Here is a 20,106-nt window from a genome sequence, read left to right on the forward strand (position 1 = left end):
TAAATTGTGTTCAGCCAAAGAATTATTATTGTAAAAATAAATTATTTTTTATAAATTGTAAATTTCATTTTAAATTGTATTTAATAAAATATTACAATTATGATCGGGAAAGTAGTAAAATACAGTTTTAGTTAATAATTATTATTATTTATACTTCACGCTAAGTGCAGTTAAAACTAAAACATTGCATTTTGTTTGACAAACTTAATGTCAATGTCAAATTAAATCTGTCAGCTCTTGTTCCCGGACATGAGGAGAGCAAGAAGGGCCGCTTTCTCCTTCTCTTTCTTTCGCACGACGTCCAAAGCTCGGTTCTTCCAGGTACTTTTCCTTAACTTGATTGGTCGACTGCCTACGTAGCGACCTATAAATATATAATAAATAAATTACATTTCTTACTCAAAACAATAAAACTTAAACAATAATGTGTAAAATCAATAAGAGGTCTATTTAATTCTTATTCATTCTGAGATAGTATAATGCTTTTAATTGCGAGATCGCTTCGAAAATCAAGAAATCGTAACAACATAAGCTTTTGATATTTTAAAAAGCAATTCATATCAAAGACGAATATTTTCAATAAACTTCAGTCGTAGAAGTTAAACATCGCTAGCTTATAATAAGTAGTTACACGACACGGCGTAAGTAAAACACTGCATTGTAAAATGTCAGTAAAGAACAATTATTTTTTTATATATTCTGCCTAGACAACTCAGATTAAAGTATAATTCGATAATTTGATTTTTTTTAAAAATGTTGTATTAACTGGATATCGGTGTCATTCCGGGGTATAGCGGGGCTTTGAACAATAAAATAAAAATCAACACACAATATTCACGTGCAAGTGTTTTCACAGCAGTTCTTTTCAATCTTCCTTTGTTATATATTATAATATTTAGTTAAATTATACAGTTACATATTGTTGATATTTTTGATCGCATGTGTCATCGGCGCCGTGGCTTAGTTGGTTAAAGCGCCTGTCTAGTAAACAGGAGATCGTGAGTTCGAATCTCGCCGGGGCCTTGTGGTAAATGTTTTTTTATTTTACATTTATAACATTTTTTTAATATGTTCCCTGGCATTTAATACAAGCTAGACAAAATCTCGCATTTGAGGTTATGTTTTTTATTACTACATATTACAATGAAACATATAAAATCAATATAACACTCAGCTGCTGACCATTGGCTTAAAAAAAAACGAAGGAGGTCTTATGTTCGACGCATAGTTTAGAAAAACGATATATTAGGTACTATACTTATTGATTTCTCAGAAACGACTAACATGATATGGATAAACTGTATACTGTACTAATAAGGAAGATCCCAACTTGGTTCCATTATTATGATTTTCAGACTGATGTCTGCTTTTTTACGAATTTCGTATTGATTCTCAAACACACAACAAACATTTTAAGTTATCAATATTGATGTTTACAGAGATTATGACATAATCATTGTTTTATCGAGAACGGTGTAGCAAATTCAAAATAATATAGTTACAAATACGGTTTTTTATTTCACATCGATGCTTATAAAAGTAAAATCATATTATTTTAGACAATTTACTAATACAAAATCCCGTTTATGCTTTGGAATATAAAAAAGTTTTTTATAGGTCATTTAAATAACAGGTATCTAAATGCGTCCGGTAAACTCAAATACGAAGGGGACAAAAAAGATTACTTGTTTGTGTAGCACTGAGACGTTGAATCAGTTTGTTTTCAAATATATGAATCCCTAAATTGAGACGATTATTCACACGGTTTTATGGACGATTTCATAACAAATAGACGTAAACTTATATAATTTTTTCTCTCTATATACCGATCCCCAAGAAAAAAAAAAACAATTTCACTCATTAGATATTCTACCGCCAAATAGCATTACATAGAATTGATGTATGAAAGATGAGTAGATAGTGTAGCAACAGGCACAAGGGACATGTTCACTTTTAATCGGATGACACTAGGGCTTGCAGCACAAATACACATTTTTGATTATCGATTCAATTATTCGCCTCTTATTAGTATGTTGTATCGATTATCAATATTTAAATATCCTATTTAAATAAAAAATGTCGCTGTTTTGTTGACGGTACCTATGCATTGTGTTTCTGTGTTAATTTTAAGTAAAATTTTGGGCAAATAATATCGTAAAAATAATTACCCACTTGCCTGTCGTATCAATATGTATATATAAACAAAAATATACTTAACATTAAAACACAATTTTTTGCATAACACACATTTTATAAAGTTTTAAAATATCCAAATAAAAAGATTCGGCATTCGTTAAAAGTCGAATTTTGTCGGAAGACTAAGAATTATAAATTAACTTTTACTTATATAAAACCTTATTTATTGAAATATAACCTATAAATATTTATTATGTTATTCAATTTTTGATGTACAAAACAATGTATAACTATTAGTTTCTTTTCAAAACATATAGGTATTTAAGATTCATTAATTAATATAATTTATAAATATTTGAGTAGATGTAAAAGATTCACCAATTAAGTATTAATTCAAGATTATTTTCCATTAAATACATATACATTCGTTTACGTCCCTATGTGCCATACAATGTAACTATATTTATGATGCGTGACAATTATCTGGTTCTAAATATATATATATATATATATATATATGAATGTGTAAGCCACGAGTAAATTCGATAATTCCTACTTCATTGAAAGTAGATAACACGATTTACCTTGATATTACACATAATGTAACTATTGTGGGTCGAGTTTAAACAGTTGATATTTTTGATCAAATGTGTCATCGGCGCCGTGGCTTAGTTGGTTAAAGCGCCTGTCTAGTAAACAGGAGATCGTGAGTTCGAATCTCGCCGGGGCCTTGTGTAATTGATTATTTTTTTATATTTCTTTTTCATTTTAATTAAACCATCATCTAATGAACACTTTGATATTTTAAATATTCACTATTTAAACAATAACTAATAAACTAAAAGTTATAATTTACATAAGTTTATTATTGTTTTAATGATTTGGTAAATCCCTCTTAGCACTAGGTGACGGACTTTATATAGCCTTTTTCAATGAAAGTAGGAAAAAAGATAAACAAACCTTATATTTACGTATTCCATGCGATTTGCTAATAACTCAGCTATATTGTGCACTACTAAGAGTGTATGATTGATGTATCTTTATTTATAATACAACACTATTACACGTAACTACTTATTTCCACTACAATTTTACTTCCAACAAATAGGGATAACAGTGTCGTTGACGTCCAAAACGCCATTTTACGCAAATCCATAGTGAATATTATTTTCAATTAGCTGTCATATGTTTTTCAACCATTAACAAACATAGAATAAGTAGTCTTACCCATCAAATTTATATAAGATTGAAAAAGATATTCCAGTGAATATGGAATTGGATGGAATGTATGATAGGTATAATACAGTATGAAATCTTACCATCCATTTCTTTCATGGCCTTTATGAAGTCACCTGGGTCCTTAAAGCTGACGAAACCGAAGCCTTTGCTTTTATTTGTGCGTTTGTCTCTGATAACCTTAGCTCTTTGAAACGATGTATATTTACCGAATGTTCGTGTCTGGAAAATTATAAAAGGGCAACATTTTATTCGTATGATACTTGATACATTAAAATTTTAATTATATTTAGGGACTTTGCAAATGTTGTGTGAAAGTAAGTGAACTAATTATTCTATGTTTTAAATACATTATAGTAAATGTATACAAAACTTATTTAAATTATGAATCTGAACATTTATTAAAAAATGTTTTTTAATAACGAATTTGTGCGTATATTTTTCTTATACATAAATTAATGATTTATGTTTTGTCTGTATTTCCTGATTTCGCGGATTGTTGATATTGTGTACAGTTGTCATTAAAACATACCGGAAGGTTTCTTACATAGTACCGTCAACATAAAATAGTTTTCATAGAATATATATAGATAGTCTATGAAATCTATTTTATGTTAACAGTACTAAACACTTCTGTAAGTGGCATTACATTTCGAATAATTAAATTTTCGCATGCAAAGCTAGTACTGAGGATTTGTTATTGAAGTTATTAGTTATATATATTTAAATCAAACTAAAAAGATGTAGACCAGCAAATAGATACATAGTACATACTCGAATTTTTAATTTCAATCTTTAAGATATCATAAATATACAAGTTAAACTGCAGGCTAACAAGTAATTAAAAATTAAAATAAAATGTTATTGATGTGAATAAATGTATTACCAAAAGTTCATCAGTCACATCGTTTCCCAGATCACCACAGAACATACGGAAATCATCATCTGGCCAATCCAGTAAAGTCACATCTTCCCAAACTTGTCCACCGGCTGTCCTCACAACCTGAATTTTCAAATTAAAAAATAATATTAGAATATAAATATATAATGATATTAATTTCTTTTATGAAAAAATAATTTATTTAAGTGTTATATTAAAATGAATGGAAATATATTACATTTATATAATATAACAAAATATAAAACGGTAGGCTCCATGAATGTGAGGAGCAATTTATTTATCTTATTATTCTTATTTATTTCGTCAAATGTTTAAAAAAAAAAAAAATGTTCATAAGACCAATAATAAGACTAGTTATTTTTAACATTGCTTATTAAAAAATTTAAATCTTATGTCCTTCATGTCCAGGCAGTATTAGGAGAATTTAATTGTACTTAATTGACATACTCTGTAATTAAAATGGAGGAAAATGGAAGTGAGTTTCTTGATGGTTCTTCTTGGCAGAATCTACTTTCGGAACCAGTGGTAGCTTTACATTAAATTCAACACTGTAACATGTTGTTTCAAAAGCGCTTTTAAGAGCTTAATAAAAAAAAAAAAAAAGATTATATAAACAAATTTAAAACTTAGCATGCCTTTTGGATTTGATTCTGTGAATTCCTATCCATACTTGGCCATCTCATTATCAATTTTAGTAAGCAACTAGTATAGCAAATACCTTTCGATGTTTCTTCTCCTTCTTCCCCTTGGGCACGGCTACGTCAACGGGAGCGGGCGGCGGAGGCGCGGGCGGCGTCTCGGGCGCCGCGATCCGCACCGGCGACGGGACGCGCTCGCGTTTCTGCGATACATTCACTGCTGTTATATGATTCCCATTCTAAGTTTATGTATTTTATCAATGTGTACATTAATGATTGTAAAATATATATATATTTTTTAAATATTGATCATATTAAAATGACAAACAGGAGCTATAGCACAATAGCCCTTCATAAAATTAGTTTTTTAATTAAATAAAAGTATCTGTTTCTATCTGTATTGGAGCAGCGTGGTGGAATATGCTCTAAACCTTCTCCTCGAAGGGAAAGGAGCCCTTAGCCCAGTGGGAAATTTACAGGCTGCTAATGTAATCTGTTTCTATATGTTCTACAGCTGGACAAAGACTGCACTCTTCCTAGGTGGAAGGATTTCTTTGAGCTCTTTAAGCATGAGGCAGAATATTTTCTTCCACATACAGGATTCCTTCCAACAATTTGTTTTAAGCAACAGATTACAGATAAATTTAGCTTAAGAAAACTCAACTAGGCTGGCTCAGATTTAATAAATAATAATAAATAATAAATAAATATTGGACAACATCACATACATTACTCTGATCCCAATGTAAGTAGCTAAAGCACTTGTGTTATGGAAATCAGAAGTAACGACGGTACCACAAACACCCAGACCCAAGACAACGTAGAAAACTAATGAACTTTTTCTACATCGACTCGGCCGGGAATCGAACCCAGGACCTCGGAGTGGCGTACCCATGAAAACCGGTGTACACACTACTCGACTATGGAGGTCGTCAAAAATTTGATTCCTCTGTTATGATTTAAGTAATGTATGCCTACATTGGACCATCTAGACTGGACCATCTAGACTCTTCTAAATACTATAAATATTAGCAGCATTACCCGTTTTTTACTCTCATGTTTTTCCTTTTTCAGTTCATCATCTTTAGGCTTTGGTTTATAAAGTTTGGGCGCTGCCGACAGGACCACAGGCTGAGGTTTAGGAGGTGGAGGTGGGATCAGTTGGGGACCTGGTAAGCCTGGCCTTAGAAATGGCATAGGTCCAGGGTATGGATCTGGTGGTCCTGAAGGTCGGAGTCTTTGTACCTGGAAGAATTTAATTCAACATTAATGACATTTATATAACTACACTAGCACTAACCAACACAGCTTTACCAGAAGAAAATGTATAAAAGTGTATTAATGCATTTTGCATTCTCCATTTATGAATTTTGTCTTGGTGTACTAAAAAGAATGAGTAGAGAAATAAACTTTTAGTATAATTTGAGCAATTATAATCTTGAAACAAAAATTTTTGAAGCCGCTAAGAAATTTCAAAACAATTTTACAATAGCTCTAGCGAGCCTTATTCATAATTTTCTATAAACAATTGAACATTCAGTCAACCACTTCTGTTAACTAGGTATGTCCTCTAGCCAGCTATTCTAATTTGATATGGCAAATTATAACTAGAGGGTTTTTTTATATTTAGGATATGATATACAAATTAAGCAAATAACACTATTTCTTGCACATTAAGATACCAAAATATATACTTACGGAAGCTGGCACCATCATAGACGGTGGTGGTGGTGGAGGTGGTACATTTGGGTACATCAAACGAGCTCCCATAACCGATGGGTCGAACTGAGACAGTAATGCCGGTGGCGGCGGCGGGGGAGGCACAGCACGCTCAAGCTGTTGTTGTACAGCGCCGAAGGTCCCAGCACCAATCACTGGCCGTATGACCATATCCGACCCTGATATCTCCGCCTCAAATCTACAAAAATACTTGAAGTACTATCTCACACAAAACAGATTTTTCGACAATATGAAATTACACATACCTCGACATTTCATCTTGCATCTGTTGAAATTTACTTGAATCGTCCATGTTGCTGCACGAGGTTTCAACTAAAAGAAATCCAAAACTTTTACGTAGTAACGTCAACTATGTGGTTTCTTAAATAATTCCTTTAATAGTACGTACACAATGATGCATTTTTAGTAGCGTGCTCTGAGAATCTATTTGCGATTAGTTGCACCTGCAATTTTAATATTAACGAAAATACATTATATTTCTATCAAACCTGTTATTAATTTAAGATAGTTGTTTAATTTTACAAATTTAATGTTATAATTATCTAGGTAAAATAGTTTTGCGAATTTCGATTATGAATGATTAAGGTTTGTCAACCTTCAACAATGAAACCTTTGACAATTACATGTTGACATTTAAGTAAAAAAATATATTAATATATTTATCATAGCTCTGAATATGAGTCTTTCTATTTATAAAATAAAATAAAATTTAATGGCACACTTTACTATTTTCTTAAGACTATTTGAGTATTTTTAGTATATCATAATTATTCAATTCAATTATAAAACATTAATTAAAAAAAACATTTGCAAAAAACAATAACTTTTTAATAATCGCACTTTTATAATATGATCTAAATCTACTAGTAACGAACTTTATTATTATTATTTTACTTTTGTAAAACTTTTAGTAGTTTAGGAAGTAAAACTTTTTTAGAATTGTAGTGATTTGAAACTCGATGAAACGAAAATGCGTCATGACAGAAACAAAAAAACAAGAAATAATTATTTTATTAATAAATTTCACTTCTACCGTGAGTAAATTAGTACACACTTAGTTTTTTAATTGGCTCTTTTTATATTTTGAAATTATTTGCGGTATATTAACACTATGGCTGCATAATGCAATACTCTTGTCTTCTCCAAAAGTAAAGTGTCACTGTCTCTGGTGATGTCTTAAAGTAAAAGTCCTATCAGTTTCGAAATAAATTTGATTTCTGAAGAAGTTAAGCGAAGCTGTATTTTTGCTTGTTTTCATATTATTCATATTTTGTTTTAAAGTAAGGAATACTGAAACAATAACAACTATTTTATTATTCATATTTTTGTGATTAAGTGCTCGTTGCAAATAAAAAAAGATTTAATCTTTAAAAATAATACTATGATTTATTTAAAAACAAATTCATTCAGTGGCTTATTATTGTTGTAGGTACAATATTGAAAAATTTAAATTTGTGGATATTTATGTTAATCTAAATAAATGAAAAGAAAGATTTTGTAATGTGATAGATTGCCATTTATTGTTATGTTTTACTGTTGTTTTAAAACCCTAACAAAATTATGCCTGGAGAAGTGTTTACATGTGGAAGTTGTATAACGATGTCTGGCGTAGAAGAAGGTGAAATACCGAAAGAGTTTATTGAATATGATTTTGCTGAGGATGCTTTAGATTTTGAGGTAAGAATATTTATTAAAATCATGACTACTGTCATGTATGTATATTAGTTGTTTTCCAAAATAAATTCGGTGCTTTACTTTACTGCAGCTGTTTTTCTTATTATTTTCGAGAATGTAGATATATCAGAATATTAACTTATTTATATTAAAGTATTGATGTATATATGTAGATATTTTCATTTGTAACGTAAACAAAAGTATTCTGATAACTTTCACATCACAACTATATTCATATCATGTACCATTAATTTTTTATTATATATAAAAACAATAACTTATTATCATAATGAGAGAGTATTTTAAAATAATGAATAGTGCCTTCTCTGTTGTACTACTTTAAAGTACCTACTGTTCTTATCTCTTAGTATAAATACAGTAATCAGTTGTCACAATTTTTCGTTATTCTTAAATGCAATGCAAAAAAAATAATAACGTTTGTAATAATTATTATATATTAATTAATAATATAATAAACTAATGTTATTTTACTGATATTGAATATAACTATGTAAAAAAATATTATTTGTATTTAATATTATTATAATATCAATTGTATTATAATGCAGTTATAAAGTGTTATTATATGAAAATTTGTTATTTGTACTTAGAAAACTATCATCAAATATTTGTCTTTCTGAAACCATAATTTAAAGCTGATACATATTTTTCTAATAATATTATTGTTTTTGTTTTATATTATACATAGAGAGAGTAGCTAATTGTATTTTAGCAATATTCTTTTTCTAATAATAGCCAAAATAATAGCCTGAAACAATCAGATAATCTAAAACCAGTATAATATTATTGATAAATCTGGGTCCTTGTTCAGATGAAATTACATTTCCAGAACATCACTCCTTCTAACCAACCATGGACTGAATATTTTAGTGTTATTTCGACTTTGGTTATGCCTTTGGCAATAGCTTCACACAATTATCAACCTTCAGTTGGACGACCATTAATAATGTTTAAATCCAAATGCAATGAATTGAGTCAATTTTAAGCCTATCATACCTGTCATATAAAATTCATTGAGTCATGGTTTAGGAAAATATTATTAATCATTATCTCTCACACAGTCAACAGCTGCTCAAGTGCACAATTTTCAAGATATGTGTAATGGTGTGCGGTATTCATTTTAAAATGTACCTATGCACTGATTGCTTTCCAGAGTGCGTTAGTATTTTTCTAATGATTTGTTTAACAAAGTGTAGCTAGTCTAATTTTTATTTGACATAAAGTATTAATGTTGTTTTTCACTTAATTTATGTATTGTAAAATGATGTTGAGAGTATAGCTAGTGAAAATAATTTTCGAAGGCGGATTTTTTACCGCGACTGTTTTTTGTTTAGTTAAATTATAATACATAATAATTTCTTAGAAGTTTTGTTACATTATGTGTGCTTCTAATAAATATTAGGATCACTATCGAAACGCACGAAAGTATATTTGCTCACCTTTTCTAAGTTTATGTTATAACATTCAGATTTAGGAAACTGGTTTAATCTAGTAAGGTCCACGCTTACTTAACCTCGCGACATTTTTTGCGTGGCAGCGCTTCAAATTAAAATAAAATATACAATGATACTAAATCATTTTTCTTACCTGCCTTTAGGACTGAAAATTATCCGAAACAAAAATAAATTCATAATATATGCAACATAAATATTTCATGGCAATGAGTCTACGTTCACGGTTCTGCATTATCACGAGACGTAGTTGTTAAGAGACTGTAATAAGCACCTCTACCTTGTTAGTTATTTTAATGTATGGAATTAATTTGCTGTTATGTAATAATCCCTTGTTGAAATTATCGAATATTTTTATGCGCAAAATTATTGTGTTTTTAATTACATATTTCCTCAAAAATACATTAGAAGTAATTTAAAATCAAATCTTAATTTCACTGGACGTGAAATCTCGTCGTAACAAATAGGCTTTCCGAGATATATCAGAAACGATAATATAATTATAATCACGACGCCAACCGCGGTTGGTATCCTCCAATCCCTGTCCACTCATAAATGTGCTCGACTTTACTTGACTACAGGGTATACCCTGTATACTACAGTATATTATATACGGTACGGTACTACGGTATACTACAGTATACTACAGTATACTGTAGTAGACTACCGCAGCACACGACTCACGGCTCTGACGGATATCCTCAATTTCATATCGATTTACAACGAAGATCCGACTACACCGTGATGTTTGCGAGCATAAGACAGGCGCATAGATGTTACTACACATGGCATGAATCAACTACTAGGCTTAGTAAGACTCTGGCGTATTACGCCAAAATAAATCACATGTTTACTAAATTTCAGATTCACATTCAGAGCACACAAGCATAAGATTCATTATGAATGCAGAGATAAATCAGAAAAAAGAATACTCCCAAAATAATAATAATACAATTTTTTTTTATAAGTGACATTCTTTATTTTTTCTGATTCATTTCATAACCTTTAGTACAATCAATATTTTTTAATTTTACAACCTCATTCAATTAAGTCTCGCGGGGAAACTCCCTACCATAGCATTATTCCTCAGTATTGTTATTGAGAATTCTGATGAGACGCAGTAATCGACCAACTCTCTGATACGTAAGTCATCACTGGCTGGTCTTCGACCAGTGTTTCTTCTACTGGTCGAAGACTTTCAACTTGAGTCACACTTGGAACGAGAAGATATTACATAGCTTTCCGAACGTTGCCCGTCCGAGTGGGAATCGCCGACTAATCTCTTTCTCGATGTTGGATCTACCTGTAGTATATTTCAATCACAAGAGAGCTTAAGGGCATAAGCCAAATAAACAATTTAAAACCGAATTGACGCGATATCAGTGGACGGTAGCTTAAATACTCTATGATATTACTGATGGGTTTGCGAAAAATTGGCCTTTTGAACGTATTCGAAGCTGTTATCGAAACTTTGAAAGGAAATTAAAATAGATGTAACTCACATCAGCTTAGTGGTTTTTTATGGTATAGGTAGGCGGACGAGCAAATGAGCCATTAGAAGGTAAGAGGTCACCAACGCTAATACAATGGGGTTGTAAGAAATATTAACCATTCCTTACATCGCCAATGTGCCACCAACTTTGTGAACCATGTCTTATCTCCCTTGTGTCTGTAGTGACACTGGCTTACTCACCCTTTAAACCGGCACACTACAATACTGCTGTTTAGCATTAGAATATCTGATGATTGGGTGGTACATACACAGACGGGCTAGCGCAAAGCCCTAAAACCACGTAAAATAGTCGTATTATTAATAAAAACATATTAATCAAGAACTATTAGCATCGCATTTAATAAATCGCATTTAATACGTGAATCTAAGATTTGTTTATTCCTTCGATTGGAATAGGCTATAATTGGATTGTCTGTCCTAGGTAATTAACGTAAAATTTGTTCAGACGATGATGTTAGCAGTACTTTAGAAATGTTAAAAAAAATAGGATATCCATAATTTGATCAATATATTAAATAAAATATAATTTTCTCGAAACAGCAAAATACATAATATACCTAAACAGGTATTTTGTATTTGCAATTTAAATACAAATATTTTTAATAATACGTCACATCTCTTGTGTTTATTTTATTTACCTACCAATAAGAAAGAAAACCTAAAACTTTGTTAGCGAATCAATTTTAATAATATTATATATAATATATAACGTCTTAGTCTGTAAAACTACCATATTTGTGACTGATTTAAGGACATTAATATGACGATGATGGTTTTTTTAACTTTTTATTTACAACGTGACTTCGTAATGACTACAACTTTAAAATGTATTTCCAAACTTGTTTTTTTTTTTATTTGTGCCGGGGGAGGGTTAATGTACACAGATTATATCGCCAATGTCACGATAGAGGTTGAATGGCATGGTCGAGATAACAGGATCAATTTAATTTTGGAGGCATAATTGTAGTAGATTCTTTGTAAACACATAACCTAAAACAACACAAAAAGGAATATAAATTGTTATTTAAATAACATATATGTGGTAAATTAACATTAACTATAGTATACACACAAAAATTAAGAATGCTAGCAGTTTTTCCCCGTTGAATCGAAATTCCGATCCTCTGGCTAAAAAGCTAACCAGTCTAACTCACCAGTAGAGGCAATAAAGCGAGGTGTTATACTTTTAGTGAAGGTTTTTGCACTACTACTCCAAGGTCGAATGGTTTCAAGTTTCAACTGCTAAATGGATAAATACATAATTTGGAATAAGGGACGAAATTTCATCATTTGTTCGATTTAGCTTTTGCCGCGGCGGCTCCGGTTCTTAGTATTTTTAAATTTTTACAAATTTTAATAAAAATTTACAAAGTGGACTAAACATTGAACATTATTGGGGCTAGGAACTTTAAGTGGCAGAACGTCGCAAATGGGATGGTAAAGCTTGGTGCAGGAGAACAGTATATGGGATAAGGAACCTACGTCTAGATCACATTCACGATTATTTTCATAAAATCTCCAGTACAATTGACATAAAGCTCTATGATACTACTTTCAGTTCCAATTTCAATCATTTAAATACAGATGGCGCTGTTAGAAAATTATTTAACAATATAAAATGTAACTACTATATATTCTAATAGATGGCAGCTTATTTAGAAAACGTTATTAACATTTTATAAATGATTAAATGTAAGTTATGTAATTATAAAGTAATGATAGAGATCGAAACAACATAAGTTGTTAAATAAAATAAATTGTAGTCAGAAGGCGTTGTAGGGTGCGCCGCTGACTGTTTGATGTTTACTACGGCGATACGTTCACAGTTTGCAGTCACATACTGCAAGCAGAGGACGCGGTAGTTGCAAGCGTAACTAGGACGCTAGCTGGTAATAGCATTGGTTTTTCGAGCGGATATTTTCGTGAGAATGCTATGTGTATCATTGTAGTATAACTAGTATATGCATATGGTGTGCAGTGATTTAAAACTTTGTCGCGGCAATGGTTTGTGAAAACAGGTGCGGTTGCAGTGCTTTCTGCCAGCGTTTGTTTTGCCGGGCAATGCCGCCAGAATGTAGTGATAATGGAGAAGCAATACCAATAACATCGGTAAAGGAAAATTAAGCATGATAAATAAATGGTTAACATGCTAATAATGTTGTCATATTTTATGTATTATAGAACTAAAACAATCTTCTATAAATAATATAAAGACATTATTTAAAAATAGCCAGCAACTAATCTCACTTTATGAATGTCTAAAAGCTTATTTTAAGTCTGAAGGTTTACCTTCAGTTGTTTTAACAACTGATGTCATTAAAACAAATGCGGTCCATTTGATCGTAACAACGAAAATAGGTCGTTAGGAAACGTGTGTCTACTCGCTGGGAAAATATATTCGTTGGAAATCCATGAGATTAATCTATTTCAGCTTTTAAAACCTCTCTTAAGTTAGATATAATAGTAAATAAACACATTTTATTTAAAATTAAATCTAACTTATCAAAATCTAACAGTAATATCTAATCTACTCTTTCTAAAGATGAGTAAGGTATGTAGGTATTCAAATATAATTCTACGAAGTATGAATACGTATAAAAATATTTATATAAATAAAACATTAATAAGATAAAACAAGTAATTATAAATTATAGTAAAGTAACATTTAGATACGAAAATAAGACTTCGTTGTAACTAAATGTAAAGTTTTTGGAAATACCCTTGCGTAAAATCTTATTGATCGTAACGAATCACGCAACTATTTACACGACAAATCCATGCAAGAAACCGAACGAAGGTTTCAACTAGTTTAATATCAACAAATGTAAGATCAAGATTAATTCTAATGAGATAAAATACACAACATTTGGATCTATAATTTTTGCAAACTAGAAACTTTCTGTCCTGCACTAGTTTGCTATGTTGGCTTGAGAATGCTTACAGCGTTAACACGTGATACCGCCTTTTTCTGCAGTTCCATAAACAATTAATTATTTTTTTTTGATAATTCTAAACGTCCCTACGACCGTACTAAACGTACTTAACCCTGGCACCAATTAAAGACAACTCATTACTTTGACTCGATGACCTCATACCTGTGAATCAACGTTTGACGACTTTGGTTAGCTTGCGTGTATTGAATAATTAAAAAAATATGTAAATGGTAGCTATATAAGTGCATGTATTTAAATATATAATATTGCTTGCATTTTTTCATTTGTATGTAATATCATTTTCTATTATAAATTGTTACACACGGTGTATGAAAATGTATTTTTATTCTGTATAAACATCATTTCAGAATCAGCTTGCCGAAGCGCGTGATGTCAAATTTACTCAAAATTTGAAAGAACCCTTGTCAATAGGATCTCATATACTATGTACTGGAACGCCCTCTGACGATTTACCATGGTATGATAACAATTATTTACCTACCCGGGGTTCATAAACACTTAGCAAAAAATCAACATAAAATATAGCAACTAATTTGAATAAAGATTCAATTAAAGTTAGCCTGGGAAAAATTCTTATATCGTTACAAAGAATACAATTAAAGTAACCTTATTGCATATATTTGCTGATGATTTTATATTTGTTTATCCTCATTATTGTTGTAAGGTTTGCGGTAAATATCGGCTGTGGTGATTCAGAGACCGGGCGAGGAGATGTCGCCGTGCATTTTAACGTGCGTCTTCCGCAGTGCTATGTTGTTAGAAACACGAGGCGTCACGATAAATGGGGAGCCGAGGAGACCACTGCCTATAGGTGACAAAATTAAAAAATAAAGTGTGTGATGGTCAATCACAAAGTGCTCCCTTAAAGGTTCTGATTTTCGTCGAATTTATGTCACACATACTCACTCTCTATTGCCTTCATTTCATAATCTGATGGGATGGCAAATCCAACACTTAAAAAAACTATGTATAACAGCTACACGAAAATATGGATAAACAGTATTTGAAACGGGATATTTACCATGATGTCATCAACATCTACCCGCAAACGTCAGTCTCGTGAACAAGACATTCGTAGATCATGTCGAAATATTGAGCTTTACCAAATAAAAATAAAAAACATGGTAAACTGTTAGTAATAAAAATAACCATGTTGATTTAAACTCGAATATGGATAAAGATTTATAGATCGCGAAAATATCAACAATAAAGTCCGTGACACCATATTATTTCTTTAATAACTACTTAGCTTTATGGTTCAGGCTCAAGAACGATTTGCATGTTTAAAATTGACAAAAATATATCTTAACAAAGAATGAACTTTTGATATAATTTTTATCAAATTCGTAATTTTTTTTTGTGCGCGATACGTACCTCTTAATTTAAACTAGCCCTCTACTTATAATAGTGTATAACTTACATTACTTTCGAATAAATAAATTTTTATTTCGTTTCAGGTTATTTCCTTTCAAAATAAATCGAGCATTTTCGATAGAGATTTTAGTAGACGAAAAAGAAACACTATGGGCCGTTGATGGGGAACATTATTGCAGCTTCGCACATAGAAATCCAAGCGCTCTTAATGCTGACTGGATTCAGGTCACTGGTATTAGAGATGCCAACTTGAAGATACAGAAGACTGATGTCTATCCTACTTTAGCGCCAGCTCCGCTTGAAGTAAGTTGTAGGTAAACTTGTACAAACTTCAATATTACAATTTAAGCCTTGTAGATTTGTATGTGTGAGTGTGTGAATAAATGCATGTGTTGCTATCAATCAAATTGTATAAAAAAGTTAAAAATTCAGTTAATACAGGATACGTTGAGAAGGTTTTGGAGTATATTTCACCACACTGCTCCAATTCGATGTGGATATACTCGTTTTACATGTGGCAGACTTTCATCCTACACTTGCAGGTTTCCTAACGATGGTTTTTTTTTCACCGCTGAGCACAAAAAAACTTTTTTATGAATATTAATACGAAATTTGATTCAGTGCGATTGAGGTTTGAGCCCGTAATCTTTAGTTAAGTTTCGAAGACGAGAATGTATTATTAAGTTCTCTGTTTAACTCAAGTGATTCGCTTCAAGTGATCTGCTTTTCGTAATTAATTAAATAATAATATATTATTTTCAAAATTACAGATTCCTATGAAAGACTGTTTGTCTGCACCAGCTGATGATGAACCTAGTTGGAGACCAAATGTCATAGCGAGACTACCGAACGGAATTCCAGAAGGGTATCAAGTAGTCATAACCGGCAGGTAATAATTACAGTTATTATTTTTCCAAGTACACATATATTTACCAGTTAATATTTTTATTCTAAATATATATTTTTTGGAACCTCTTTGAAAATAGTAATTTTGTGCTCTATTTATATTACAAAATATTTATCTTAAAGGAGTTTTCATCGTTTACCGAGACCAACGAGGCTACACGGAGGCATGAATTCAGTAAACGGTTGCTATGTCGATAAGTCAATAGAAATGTGTACCACCCGCAGTCACTAAGCTAAAACTGAGTCGTGCACTAGACTGCGGCCGCTGCTGCACTCGTTCGCCGTGGACCTGCTGGACTGCGCGCGCGAGTGGCCGCGCGCCAACATACACGCGCACGTCAACGTGCGCGCGCACGTCGAGTCGCAGCAGGCGCGCCAGCTCGTCGTGCTCAACACGTGGCTGGGCGCCTGGGGAGCCGAGCGCCGCCAGCGCAGCGCCCGCCTCGTGCCGGGGACGGAGGTGAGTCGGCCGAGACGTTATACATGCTAAGGAATCTTTTACAGCAACATATAAAAAATATTATGAAGAAAAGCAATGGTTTCGGAGTTAAATAAATCGAGGCTCAAAAATTGGTAAAGATTGATGAATTAATTACACTCTTAAATAAATACAGACCGTAAACAAAATCACCAACTTTTGGTAATTGATGTTATTAATTTATTATGAATACAATCGTAAGGAAATAGTAAAACCACACGTATTGTCTTAGATAACTTTTTAGTTGCAATAAAGAAAATAAGGTATATTTGGTAATAATTAAAAAAAAAATTTATAGTTTACCCTTTGAAATTGAGCTACTGTTTTACAAAAAACATTATTTTTCAAATTTTGAGTTCCGTCGATGTTCTACTAAGAGAACGTATTAATTTGTAATTCATTCGATCCGCAGACGACGCTGCGCATCGTGCGCGGGGGGGACGAGTGGGCGGTGTACACGGACGACGTGCTGGTGGGCGAGCTGGAGATGCGCGCGGCGGCGGCGGGCGTGCGCGCGCTGCGCCTGCGCGGGGACCTCTACCCGCGCCGCCTGCTGCTCTGCCCGCTCGCCGGCACCCCCACCGAGAACGTGTAGACCGATGTTTAAATACCGCACTGCTATTGGACGAATATAAAAAAAAAAAGATAAAAATTAAAATAAAAAAAAAAACATAATATATTACAACAATTTTTGGAAAACTTTGAATGTTGCTTGAGATCTGTTATTAGTAACATAAGTTAAAATGAAAATAACCATGCACTTACTTATCATGTTGTATTAAGGACTCTATATATCGGTGCATCAACATGTATTTATTCGAATCATTTCATATGAAAACAAAAACTATAGTAAAATTTGACTATAATTATTTGGTATGATATAGCATGGCAAGCTAGCGGGCGTCCAGGGTCCACACAGCGGACAAAATGTATGAATTACGAATCGCGCGTATTTGTGGTGTAATTGTATGTGATATTGTTAACTAAAGATATAAATTACTTAACTAAACTAAATATAACAAAGTAAGAAATACAGTTTTACATATAAATACGTTTTCGTGTGCTAGAAAAAAAAAGTGTTAATATTCGTTAGTTTAAATGATATGAAATTAGTACTATCATGGTAGCGAGAACCATTTTACAGTATTGGAAATTTGAAAAGTATTGGTTACACCAATGTTAAAAAAGAAGTGCCCTGGGCTATTATTGCGAGATCATAAGGCTTAAATGAAACATAAAATAATATTATATACTAAAAGAACGAGATTTGTTTTTTATTAAAATTATTTAGTCATATTCAAAGAAATATTGTAATAGCATTTAAATGTGTTTTAACAAGACTATTTTTAACCACATATTTTTATGTTGTTTTCAATATGTGATAGGTGCTGCCATGTTATTTGGGTAACCCAACAACTTGACGTTAGTAATGAGAAAATAAATTATTATTTGTATTTGTGTTTAAATACTAGTATTAAGCATATACATAAATACCAGTTATCTTATAAAATAAGTAAATCCAAACATATTTAACTTGGATAAAATATAATATGTATTGATATGGATAACACACACTGAGAAATATATAAGTGAACGCATATGACAGACATAATCCACGTGTATATAAATAAATAATCTTACGTTCTGACTAATGACAATGTAGATACTAAGGTACCAATGTGCGAAGTTAAAGTTAAAGCTTTTAATAAAGTACAAATCAAGAGGACGATGATTTATTTCATTGTATTTAAATTATTTCGATAGCTGTGATACATGTTTTTTGTAAGATGCTTCAACATTCTGCAATTCAATGTTTCTTTTGATAATTTCTTATTCCATTCATAATAATTCATAATACACAGACACCAGTTTAGTTATACTTTTATGAATCGTATTATTATTATATTATTGGGTTATCCTATATAATAAATATTAAAGTATTAATCAATAACATCAATTCTAGCCGCTAGATCTTGATATCATATTCAAAATCATAATGCTTGTCAATATAATTTATAATTGAAGTAAAGTACTTATGGACATAAGAATAAATGAAATTTATATATTTCTTTTAATCAATTACATATTGTGTTTTTTAGTGACTATAATAAGTTTTGACGAACAATAACAATTTTGTAATTACAAACTTACATTATAATTATCAGCATTTATTGAATTTTTACTAAGTAATTATTACTTTAATTTTTATTTACAAAATAATTAAGTTTTTGGATATTTATTTCTGTTTGTATAAAATATTTATTTTTACCATTTTTGTCTTAACATAAAAGGACAAATTAAATTGTTAGCGACACAACTTGTTCATGCAAAGTTTTGTTGTGATTTGATATGCGTCTTGCATCAGGTCACTATGATTATCTTCTTCAATTACATAATTGTCTAAATATAAGAGCAATATTTATAATAAAATTATACATACATATATTATAATCGACTGTCACAGTTCAATGTTAAAATTTGTTATAAGTCTTCAAAATGCTAGACTAATATCTGTTAATGATTGAATAATAGATTTTATATGAAATTTATGATAAGATCATGAAATTAAAATGTAATAAAGATTTCGGCTGAAGTGCTAGTTATGTATGGAAAACTTAATTATACGCCGTCCTATTACATTAAAAATTATATCTTTAATCAAGCTTATAATAATTCTTTCTGAAAAGGATAATGAATGATTAAAAATAAGTGCTTTACTAACATAATTAAAAATTATGTAAATAAAAAAATATTTAAATAATATGTTGTACTATTTATTTTACTAAGATTCATTTAATGTTTCGTGTAGCATATTAATAAAGATGCAAAAACTTATACTGGAACACTTATGCCAATAAAATATTAGTTTGAGTTTCATGTGCCAATTCTAGACGAACATTTTAGGTAATATTTTGAATTAACTAAAGCATTAGTAATTTAAGATAAATACAGATTAATGATGATATATTTTATATTATTCAATGATTCTTTAAATATTTTATACATATTTTATTATGTATGCACCAAAGAGATTAAAGATTTGTATACATAGTTTTTAATGTTTTTGGTATGAGCACATATGTA

At 31.0% G+C, this 20,106-nt stretch overlaps 2 protein-coding genes and 2 non-coding genes across 7 annotated transcripts; 3 read left to right on the plus strand and 1 right to left on the minus strand.

Moving 5' to 3' along the window:
• Positions 1-128: 128 nt before the first annotated feature.
• On the minus strand, positions 129-7,247 carry LOC125066466 (RNA-binding protein 42). 2 transcript variants are annotated; one of them, XM_047674543.1, is made up of 8 exons: positions 7,040-7,247; positions 6,897-6,963; positions 6,610-6,829; positions 5,953-6,156; positions 4,992-5,114; positions 4,259-4,375; positions 3,456-3,594; positions 129-364 (listed from the first exon to the last, which is right to left on the minus strand). In XM_047674543.1, exons 2-8 carry the CDS (start codon positions 6,941-6,943, stop codon positions 231-233), a joined length of 984 nt encoding a protein of 327 aa, XP_047530499.1. In that variant the 5' UTR covers positions 6,944-6,963; positions 7,040-7,247; the 3' UTR covers positions 129-230. The 2 variants fall into 2 exon arrangements, with proteins under 2 accessions (XP_047530499.1, XP_047530498.1); XM_047674542.1 differs by having other exon boundaries at positions 6,897-7,247.
• Positions 950-1,023, plus strand: Trnat-agu. Its single transcript has one exon. It is a non-coding gene; the product is annotated as a tRNA-Thr (tRNA).
• On the plus strand, positions 2,794-2,867 carry Trnat-agu. The gene has a single exon. It is a non-coding gene; the product is annotated as a tRNA-Thr (tRNA).
• A 578-nt stretch (positions 7,248-7,825) lies between the features above and the next one.
• On the plus strand, positions 7,826-19,738 carry LOC125066464 (galectin-4-like). 3 transcript variants are annotated; one of them, XM_047674539.1, is made up of 8 exons: positions 7,826-7,931; positions 8,081-8,328; positions 14,612-14,721; positions 14,929-15,075; positions 15,722-15,941; positions 16,409-16,527; positions 16,800-17,004; positions 17,435-19,738. In XM_047674539.1, exons 2-8 carry the CDS (start codon positions 8,212-8,214, stop codon positions 17,615-17,617), a joined length of 1,101 nt encoding a protein of 366 aa, XP_047530495.1. In that variant the 5' UTR covers positions 7,826-7,931; positions 8,081-8,211; the 3' UTR covers positions 17,618-19,738. The 3 variants fall into 3 exon arrangements, with proteins under 3 accessions (XP_047530495.1, XP_047530497.1, XP_047530496.1); XM_047674541.1 differs by lacking the exons at positions 7,826-7,931; positions 8,081-8,328 and adding an exon at positions 13,113-13,450; XM_047674540.1 differs by lacking the exons at positions 7,826-7,931; positions 8,081-8,328 and adding an exon at positions 13,113-13,419.
• The last annotated feature ends 368 nt before the right edge of the window (positions 19,739-20,106 follow it).

This window comes from Vanessa atalanta, chromosome 9 (genome assembly GCF_905147765.1).
Source record: "Vanessa atalanta chromosome 9, ilVanAtal1.2, whole genome shotgun sequence".
Classification (NCBI taxonomy): Eukaryota; Metazoa; Arthropoda; class Insecta; order Lepidoptera; family Nymphalidae; genus Vanessa; species Vanessa atalanta.

What these genes read in the sequence shown, in the direction of transcription:
- LOC125066466 (XM_047674543.1), bottom strand. Translation starts at nt 6,943, where the DNA reads ATGGACGATTCAAGTAAATTTCAACAGATGCAAGATGAAATGTCGAG. An exon ending in AACATGAGAGTAAAAAACGG is followed by an intron (nt 5,115 to 5,952) that starts GTAATGCTGCTA and finishes AATGTATCGCAG; the next exon opens with AAACGCGAGCGCGTCCCGTC. An exon ending in ATGTGACTGATGAACTTTTG is followed by an intron (nt 3,595 to 4,258) that starts GTAATACATTTA and finishes ATAATTTTCCAG; the next exon opens with ACACGAACATTCGGTAAATA.
- LOC125066464 (XM_047674539.1), top strand. Translation starts at nt 8,212, where the DNA reads ATGCCTGGAGAAGTGTTTACATGTGGAAGTTGTATAACGATGTCTGGC. An exon ending in AGGATGCTTTAGATTTTGAG is followed by an intron (nt 8,329 to 14,611) that starts GTAAGAATATTT and finishes ACATCATTTCAG; the next exon opens with AATCAGCTTGCCGAAGCGCG. An exon ending in CAAGTAGTCATAACCGGCAG is followed by an intron (nt 16,528 to 16,799) that starts GTAATAATTACA and finishes GTCGTGCACTAG; the next exon opens with ACTGCGGCCGCTGCTGCACT.